The sequence below is a fragment of the Amphiura filiformis genome, chromosome 1 (genome assembly GCF_039555335.1).
Source record: "Amphiura filiformis chromosome 1, Afil_fr2py, whole genome shotgun sequence".
Lineage (NCBI taxonomy): Eukaryota > Metazoa > Echinodermata > Ophiuroidea > Amphilepidida > Amphiuridae > Amphiura > Amphiura filiformis.
The window spans coordinates 85,556,850-85,566,895 of NC_092628.1; the positions used below are offsets into that span (position 1 = coordinate 85,556,850).

At 39.2% G+C, this 10,046-nt stretch overlaps 2 protein-coding genes across 2 annotated transcripts; one reads left to right on the forward strand and one right to left on the reverse strand.

Moving 5' to 3' along the window:
* Positions 1-3,631: 3,631 nt before the first annotated feature.
* On the forward strand, positions 3,632-4,147 carry LOC140163780 (uncharacterized). The gene has a single exon (XM_072187099.1). It carries the CDS (start codon positions 3,632-3,634, stop codon positions 4,145-4,147), a length of 516 nt encoding a protein of 171 aa, XP_072043200.1.
* An 841-nt stretch (positions 4,148-4,988) lies between these two features.
* On the reverse strand, positions 4,989-9,074 carry LOC140163789 (alpha-N-acetylgalactosaminide alpha-2,6-sialyltransferase 5-like). Its single transcript, XM_072187108.1, has 6 exons — positions 9,052-9,074; positions 8,575-8,710; positions 8,163-8,465; positions 7,147-7,574; positions 6,747-6,854; positions 4,989-5,475 (listed from the first exon to the last, which is right to left on the reverse strand). The coding sequence occupies exons 1-6, from the start codon at positions 9,072-9,074 to the stop codon at positions 4,989-4,991; spliced, it is 1,485 nt and encodes a 494-aa protein (XP_072043209.1).
* Positions 9,075-10,046: the final 972 nt, after the last annotated feature.

A 10,046-nucleotide genomic window follows, 5' to 3' on the forward strand; every position in this document is an offset into this window, starting at 1 on the left:
AGAAACATCATATGGGGTACTAGAGCATGCACAAATCGTAATAATGTGTAGAATATAGAAACTCTGTGTGTATCTCATATGATAGTCATGGTATGCTTAGCCTGAGTCGCTCGGCCTATCTCGAACAAAATCGCGATTCGTAGCTGTTGAAAAACGAGAGGAGTCGCTGTACTATCACGGCAATTTTTGACACGAAGATATAGGGATGATGACGATGTGCACCTCTCAAGCGGGATGGTAGGCCTATTGTACACAGCAACAGTAAGACCAAGGCTCAGATCCTGAACCAACAAATTACTTCTGTGTTTACCTGCAAAAATACAGATAAGCTTTCTTACCTGGGACCAAGCCCCTATCCAGAGCTACCTGACTTCAAGCTCACGTTTGTGGGGTTGCCAAACTTTTGAGAGAACTTAATCCTTACAAAGCAGCTGATCCGGATGGTGAAACATCACGACTTTTAACTGAGGTTGAGGATGAGATTGCGCCTGCACTGGCACATCTTTTCCAAGTAACCCTGAATCAAGGTTGCATACCAGCTGTTTGGAAGGAAGGACTGATAACACCTGCCTTTAAGAAAGGAGATCGTAGCACTGCATCGAACTTCAGGCCTATCTCCCTGACATTAATATGCTGCAAAAAATACACGCAAGATCTTCTTATCAGATGACCAACATTGTTTTCGCAAGCGCCGCTCATGTGAGACTCAGCTCATACTTACTCTGAACGACCTTGCAAATGGATTGAACTCCAAACAGCAGATTGATGCAATACTACTTGGCTAATGACAGAGTTCCTCACCAACGCCTACTTCTGAAACTGCATTTCTACTGTATCCGTGGCCAAGTATTACACTGGATCAGAGACTTTCTCACTGGCCGCACACATTGAGGGTCACTCTTCAACCACTTCAAGTGTTACCTTTGGCGTACCACAGGGCACATTCCTGGGCCCTCTGCTGTTTTTGGCCTTTATTAATGACCTCCCTTCAATGGCTTCATCTACTACCAGAATGTTTGCAGGTGATTACCTTATGTATCGCTCCATTCATGACTCTTCTGATGCTGCAGCCTTGCAGGCGGTCTTGGACAACTTACAGCAGTGGGAACAGGACTGGCTGATAGATTTCAACCAACATAAATACAAAGTCATCGCCATCTTCAACCAGAGGAGCTGCATCTAATTTCCATATACCATTTACAATGGAACTCTCAAGAAAACAAACTGTGCCAATTACCATTACCAGCATCCTGTCTTGGAGCACCCATGTAGGAGACCGGCGATGAACATAATAGGCTTGATAGGTGAAACTACAATAAGAACAATTCAAACAATTTGAAACCCACTTAAAGTAGGGTTCTGACTGACGAATGGAGAAGCCAGATAATTATGAGCAGTGTTTCATACAAGACACCCATCAAACTTTGCAGCCCTGCTTCTGTGTTTACCACAATTGCTCGATGGTTATTGAAAAACCGTTTATCTTTCAATAACTTTCATCCATCTGTTTACTCGTCTTCCAATCCTTTTCTGAATACGACGAATGTCCTTCTGATATCAAATAATTTTTATTTTTTGAAATTCGCGATATAATACAAATGTTATGACAAATTATTAAAATTGGATATTTTTTAAATTTTTGATATTTAACAGTCCTCGAGGTAAACTTTATAAATCTAATGGTATGTACTGAAAGTGTATGTAGCTGGGATGAAACGCCGACGATCAATTAAAAATGTTGTCCTTTCATATTATTGATATACATTTTTTTCCCCAAAAGACCTCATTTTTTTTTGGTGTTTTTGGGAAAAAACTCCATATCTTTAATACTCCTTCCGCGGTTAATTAATGACATACATCAGTGGCGTTCCGTGGCCGCCCCTTCCCCGGGGGCTGAAGAAAATCCAATTTTGCCGCCCCTTCCTCAACAGCCCGAAAAGGTCGCCCCAATTTTTTTTTTGAAAAAATGAAGAGCAAAAAAAAAAAAAAAAAAAACACATTTTGATGTATAGTACAATTTTTCTTGATTTTTTATACTTTTCCAACTTTTTCCGCTCTTTTTTTTTTCTTTTTCTTTTTGCCGCCCCTTCTTCTTCCGCCGCCCTCTTTTTGCCGCCCTTCTTCTTTCCGCCGCCCTTCGATTTGGCCGCCCCTGCTTTGACCCCGGGGCTGGCGCCCCAAAGCCCCCCAAAAAAAAATACGCGCATGTACATTTACAGTTTTAGCATGAAGCACAGCAAACAAAGCTCGACTTATCATTTAGATCGGAGAAACATCAGATGAGTTTAACAACGTTTTTCAGTTTTAGCGTATAAAAATGTTTGGAAATAGTTGAAAACTACAAACCTTCTGATTTTTATAGGAATTTATGGCAACTAAGGTGAACATTACCTCAAACAATAAAACAAAAAAACTGCGTCAAGTTTATGTTTCACAAATCATGTCAATAATCAAATTACTCAATAATATACGGCTAGCATCAGATTACAAGCTAACAGGTTTCGAATTTATACATTTTAGCGACCATTCCCTTTTAAAGGGAATTTTATTTTAGCAATTCGCAATACAAATTCTGGATCAAATTATAGAAGGCATATGCGTCTCAAAGGCACATTCATATGAGATTTTGTTGGAATGGTCGACTAAAATGTTTTTTTTAAAATCCTTATGCTTCGTGATGTGAAACATTCCGAACAGGAAATAACACATTTTGTGACTAAAGTTATATAGGATCTGATATCTGTACATCCTTTTCTGTAACTGATCTTTAACATAACTCAAACATTTTTGCCTGTCAAATCCGCGAACCGGCTTGTTGACATTTTCAGGAAGTGACGATGTTTTTGTTTTGAGCAGTGGATCGTATACGTGATCGAGAGATACGAGACCTTCGTCGCGGTTGATTGCTTTGGCCCCCTTTTTACGAATGTAGATTGCTTCCCTGATTCTCCTGCTGAAAGCATTCGAGTCCTTATCGAGGATTGTTGCCGCTTCCTACCCTTCCTTACAAAAGGAAGCTTGTTGAGATCCAAAAAAGGTTTGTTAGTCTGAAGATAAGATTAATGAGAGGCAATATAGATTGCTTTATCCAACAGCAGAAAACACTCCCAGAATGTATTGTATATCACCAAGATACATAAGCCTGGCAATCACATAAGGCCTATAGTAGACTATTAATACCGGCTCCATCGCATATCAGACCTCCAAGGCACTTGCAGAAATACTCGCTCCGATAGTCGGCAAGTCCGAACACCACGTGGTTAATTCCAAGGCATTAGCAGAGGAGATGACGGCGGTAATGATAGATGATGGTGACATATTAAACTCCCATGATGTCGTATCCCTCTTCACAAACACCCCAATTGACAAATCACTCGAAATCATCAAATCCAGACTTGAAAGTGACAAATCTTTTAAACACAGAACAAAATTGAGTGCTGACGACATCATCCAACTTCTTCGTTTTGTCCTCACTCTACGACATATCTCATTTTCCGGGGGGCAAATCTACAGGCAGACATTTGGGGCTGTTATGGGCAGCCCAGTCAGTGCAATTGTCTCCAATTTGTTTATGGAGTGATGGCTAGAGAAGGAAGCAGTAGCTACAGCACCCCTAGACTGCAAACCGAAGATGTGGAAAAGATACGTCGATGATGTGTTGGAGATAATTCAGAGAGACAGCACTCAAAAACTCACAGACCACCTGAACTCCGTTGATACCACTGGAAATATCAAATTCACCTTTGAGGAAGAAGACCAGGGCATGATCCCGTTCCTAGACACGTTGATCGTACGCAAAGAAGACGGTTCCGTGAAGCTGCTGGTATACCGCAAAAAAACACACACGGACCAGTACTTGAATTTCCAGTCACAGCACCCCTTGCACCAGAAACTTGGGGTCATCCGGACATTGATGGATAGAATGGAGAACATAGTTACAGAGGAAGAGGATAAGAAAGAGGAGGAGAATAAGATCAGGACAGCGTTAACAGAATGTGGCTACCACAAATGGTCTTTAGACAGAGTGAAACAACCGAAAGTGAGACAGAAAAAGAAGGAAGACACACCATCTAAAGGCATGGTAGTCATACCCCACGTAGAGGGCTTGTCGGAGAAACTCCAAAGAATCTTCAGGAAACTGCGATGAGACCCAAAGGACAAAAAAGACATTGACAGACTAGTGGTAACTCGCCACCTGGCCTTACTGTAACTCGCCACCTGGTCTTACTGTAACTCTCCCATAACTTACCGCCTCATAACTCGCCGTTTATCCATCCCCCCCTGTAAAGGTTGTGACAAGTCATACATAGGTGAGACCGGTCGACAGTGTGGAACAAGATTAAAAGAACACAAAAAAGGACTCTGAAACAGTTGCCGAAAGAAAATTAACGAGAGCAAACAGAAAAGAATGGACCACAGAACAGCACTAATCAGCCACCATAGATCACATAGCCCAAGAAATCCATATCATAGAATGGGAAGCGGCAACAATCCTCGATAAGGACTCAAATACATTCAGCAGGAGAATCAGGGAAGCAATCTACATTCGTAAAAAGGGGGCCAAAGCAATCAACCGCGACAAAGGTTTCGTATCTCTCGATCACGTATACGATCTACTGCTCAAAACAAAAACATCATTACTTCCGGGAAATGTCAACAAGCCGGTTCGCGGGAAAAGCAGTGGACCAAGTCACTTGTGATCAAGCCGTCAGCCCAGATGGCGAAAACTAAAGTAGTGCGTACTTTTTCAATGGATTTGTCAGGCAAAAATTTTGAGTTATTCATATACAATAAAACTTTCCACACAAGGTGTATCGACTCTGTTTCTTTGTTTATTTGTTTCTGTTTTTTTTTAAAATAGCAACGACAGAAAAACGAAACAACCCATTTCTTTAGATCCGTATAGTATAGTATATAATGTAAATGTCTTGTAAAATTACCTTTAAATGCTCAAATTTCGAAAGAACTTTCATCAAGAAAAGTCAACTTTACAGTTTTAAATGGTTAAAAATGATGTCCCCAAAAGTCAGCTTCTTGCGGCTAAAAGACGATTTTTGCTGACGATATGGATGCCTTTTCTTCCCGAAAAATGGTCCACACTTTGAGAATCCCGAAACGCCGCACAAGAAATCCTTGGGTTGTCGGCCCTCCACATCATTATTGTTTAGCATGTTTAGCAGTTTTATATTCTTCTCTTCTCCGTTTGCTAAAGCAACCTTTAACGACTCTCTACTAGCTCTGTATATCCGTAAAAATGGCGTATCCAGTTCCGTTAAATTACTTCGTTTAGCTGCCCATGACGGATAATGGAAGCGGATATTGCCGAATGTGAGTGACCATTTCGCAAATACGTATTTTTCTGTAATAAACTTGTGTCCGGTTTGTAGCTTGCCTTCACTGGCTTTGTAGTAATCACATTCTGTGCGAAAGTCTGGTTCATAGTAGTGATAAAGTGTTGTATCGTTGGGATCTATTCTGTTTGGGAAAATATACAAATCACTATTTGGTAGTAGAGTACCCTACGTAAAAGTAAACATAAACGTATCGTGAAGCATGACTGGATTGTAATGTTTCATAACTTCCCCGTCCAAAAATCATATCACAACGTTAAACTTAACTGATTTGTTTGGGAGTGACCATAATACCCAGATCAGGACCTATGTAGCCAAATATTTCCCTATATTATTATTTTTTTGCCCTGAATAATTCAAAACCACTATAAGGTTATAATACTTTTTTCACACACTGTTTCGGAACAATATATTCAGGATTTATGAATACACACTGGAATATGGCCGCCACATTATTTATAAACGTACATGTTTTATGAATGATCATGAGTTATTCCTCTCTTCTTGAAATGTTTAACAATATTTCAGACTGGCGCAATACTGGGACTAAGTAAGCTCTTTATAAAAGAAAAAAATTGGTACAAAAATCATGCAAATTGGTTGTAGGGTTGTTTAGAAATTTCAGTTCACACGGCAAAGTCGGTGTAGCCCTGCAACAGCGATAACCTTCCTCATGGGTATCACAAAATATAAGTTAATGTTTTATGAACGTTCATTAGTGATCAATTATCAAACGGCGAAGTCGGTGTAGCCCTGCAACAGCGATAACTTTCCTCACGGGCATCACAAAATATACATATTGATTACAATTAATGATTGAATATTTATTGAATGATTTGAATATTTAAGTCGATGTTCAAAAGTTAAATATTTATCTGTTCTTGAAATAAGAGAATTAATTAATGGAAAGCGATAATTATGCAGATTTATGATTAATGGCTGATTATTAGTATTAGTAAAATCATTAGTTAATTATTTTCCTCTTCTTCAAATAAGAGTAATAATTGATGGAAAACAAAGCGATAATTAGGCATGTTATTCAAATTAATCATTTGCTTCTTCTTCGATAAATTATGACCCTCTCCTTGAAATAAGATAATTGATTGGTAGACAGCGATAATTAGTTGCATTATTATTTAAATTACTATAGGATGTCGCTTTGGATATCATAATTTGGATGATGTATTTTACTGAGTTAATCCAAACATCATTCAATGTAGCTGTTTAAATATAACTGTATTCGATTTTCGCGCCGTCGGTGTTAGCAGAGTTCAAACTAGCGGGTAGCTTCGGCGACGGGAAAATGTGGTAGGGTATTTTAAAGTTTAGCCCTCCAAATTGCCGATAATTTCGTGGTTTTTTTTTAATTCTTGCTTCCATTTTATTAGCACTTACTGGCAATGATCTGGTGCTACTAGACCATATATGTCTATGTTATAACAGGCATCCAGTGCAAATAACACCGTCATCCAACCTGTAGACATCCATGTGTGTGCTTCTTTTCTGAAATAAGCACAGCAATATTGATAAACATGATCATCATCGTCATCATCATCATCATCATCGTCATCATCATCATCATCATCATCATCATCATCATCATCGTCATCATCATCATCATCATCACCATCATTCTCAACAATTTTTCTGCTGACGTCTGTGCACCATTGTATCAGCATCAATCAGATGTACAATTATGTAAGCAAAGAATCCATTGTTATTATTGTTATTATTTATTTAAATAATTTATCGCAAAAACATTCCAATCTATGTTTATGTAGAAGACAAAACTTACCGGCTAATACCAACTTCTTTGTTAAATATTTCTTCTGATAGCTTCATCTTCTTTGCTGTCAAAACATAAAATTTTACATCCGGAAAAGTTCTACTCAAGTTTTGCGTCGTAATCCATGCCCGGTCTGTCTTTTTATGAATCACATCTGCGTATAACCAAGGAACTATAACAATATCTGGTCTTTCATTCACATTCCCAAATAGTTTCTTTTGAAGGTCCGTATTATTGTCTATCCCTTTACCTAAATTCACGTGACCAATGACCCGGACGGTGGTTCGACTCCCAACATCATTTTCGTAGTTTCGAATCGGCGCACTGTTCATCCTGATAACGCACTCTGCTTTGTCAATTTCGTGTCCTGCACTCTGATTAAGAAGTTGCCCAGAACTGGACACCAATGTGCATTGACCGCAGTGGAAATTCAAAGGCTGTACAAAAAAGTGAATATCAATATTAATGAGATCCGGAGTGAGATGCTGAGAGGAGAGCGAAGAAGTAGATTCGAATTATCTGCTATCTACCGTAGATAGCTTTACGTGATGTTTAAATCTCTTCTACTGCTATCTACCGCCCGGGGGAGGCACTCGAATATGAAAGTGACATACCTGTGCCCACCAGCGTAGGGTTCTATCGGTGTAGAAATTTTCAGAAAAAGGGGTTCATTCGGTATTGGCAATGTCAAAAATGGGTTATTTTGTACCGGGAGCGCACAAAATTTCACATCATTGACAATCAAAAATAGCTTTTTTTTACAGTACAAAATAGACAAAACTCATTTATTTTGCTCAAAATGCACGCGAAGAGCGCCGAAAATTTAATTTTGAGGACAACATGTTCAAGAAAGGGGGTCATTCAGTGTAGACTAAAGAAAAAACGGGGTCATTGGGTGTAGGATTTGCCAAAAATACCGGGGTCTTTTCATAGGCACATGACGTATATGTCAATATATGAGAGGCCTACTGTTATGGTTTTCGCAATTATCCCTCCTGCACGGCTCATTTGATTTAGCAACTTACCGAACCATCTATGATGTTATAATATCCTGTGAGTTCCTTCGAAGGCAGTTGATGGGTTCTTTTTGTCTCTGTTGGTCCTGTAACTTCCTCCTGCAACATTCCGAATACTGTATTTTGATCCAACCCATCTTGGTTAGGTGACAGAACAGAGTTTTTTGTCCAGTAATGTCTGTCACCTACTATACCACGTTGAACGGCATTGACTAAAGAATTGTATCTGGATCGCTCGTGTGTAAAGTACAAGAATCCTACCAACATCAGAAATGAATACCACAATAGGATACGAAATAATTTGGCTCTTCCCTGTAAATAAAAATAAGAATCGATCAAATTAATGTTTTCTATTTTATGCATGGATCTATATTGATCATGATGACATCCCCTTCCTCCTCCAGACTTCCCCTCCTCTTACTCCTTCTGACTTCCCCCTCCTCCTTCCCCAGATCTCCCCTCCCCCATCTTTGGCGTCGCCGCCTTGCGCCACCACCACCGGCGAGGGAACAGGAGCAGCAGCAGCAGCAACAGCAGCATAGCTCAAGATCACATCGCTGTTGTTTGAAAAAAAAAGCCCAAAATGCATTTATGTTGATAACGTCACTTTTTTTAATTTTAACGTTTGAATACTCTTAGATATAATTGCAATGTGACGGGCAGAGTTATAACATGGAAGAAAGAGATCTTTCTTCCATGGTTATAACGAGTCGAGTCATTTGATGGTCGAGTTGAGTCATTTCTAGCATCTCGAGTAATGACTAGTATTAAAACTATAGGCTACAATCTCAAAAATCTGTGTCGAGTGATTTCATTGTGAAAAGTCGAGTCCAAATGATGGAAATCATGACTCGTTACAGGTCTGGCGACGGATAAAGAGTAAAAACAAAAAACTTACCTGATTGACGTCTCATCGCCCATTTGGCCGGCCCATCAAATATCAAATTGAGATTTTGGGATTGAGAAAATGCCCCCAGTAAGCATGGTAAGAACTCTTTCCCCCATCAGTAAAATTTTCACTTTTTGCAGGAATTTTCACCCCCAAATGCCCCACAGGAAAAATCCTGGCGCTACCACTGACCCTCCGCGATGCCCGGCCACGATGTTTTCTTATATACTCACAATTGCAAACCACCATGACCACCGTCCTCCATCACAGTCAATGACGCATTCTGTTTTCATGAGAAGAACCATCACTAATGTAGGAACTATGCTAGCTGTAAAAATGCTGCAGTGCAGTGCCAAGCGATAATTTTCTACTTATTTACAAGTATATCCGTTTTCTTCCAACCCACAATATACATGTAGATGAAGTCATAAAGATATCAATTGATATAATTCAACAAATGAGGAAATAACAAAATGTGCTGTGATGGTATAGAGCAGGTGGTAGCGACACATCCATCCGTACGTCAATTTATGCCGTTAATATTTAACTTTCGATTGTAATTATACAAAAAGAAAATACCACATATGATTTATTTGGAAAATCCAGCCCATTTGTATTTTACCCAATATTACCACTCGTATGTACAAATCATTGATCATTTGACTTTCTGTGTGTCAAATGATCAACTTTTTCATCTCGTTGCTTTGCCCATATCAAATCAAAAGGGTACAGGCTGAGCCAAAAAGAAGTAAACTCATGTTTGAGGGGCTATGTAACTAGAGATCTGTAAGGAATCTGCTATAAATGAAAATATCATTAGAAAGAGCAAACTTTACACGTCTAAATAAAGAACGAATTGTTGCTCACAGCAAACAAAAGTTATACTCATGTGAATACAACCACCCATTTTTGTAGCTGCAAACAGCTGAATGATTTTCATCCATTTCAATTTCGACGACTCAGCAAAGTGCTAACAGGATTTATTGTTGAAAAGACAACTTTTG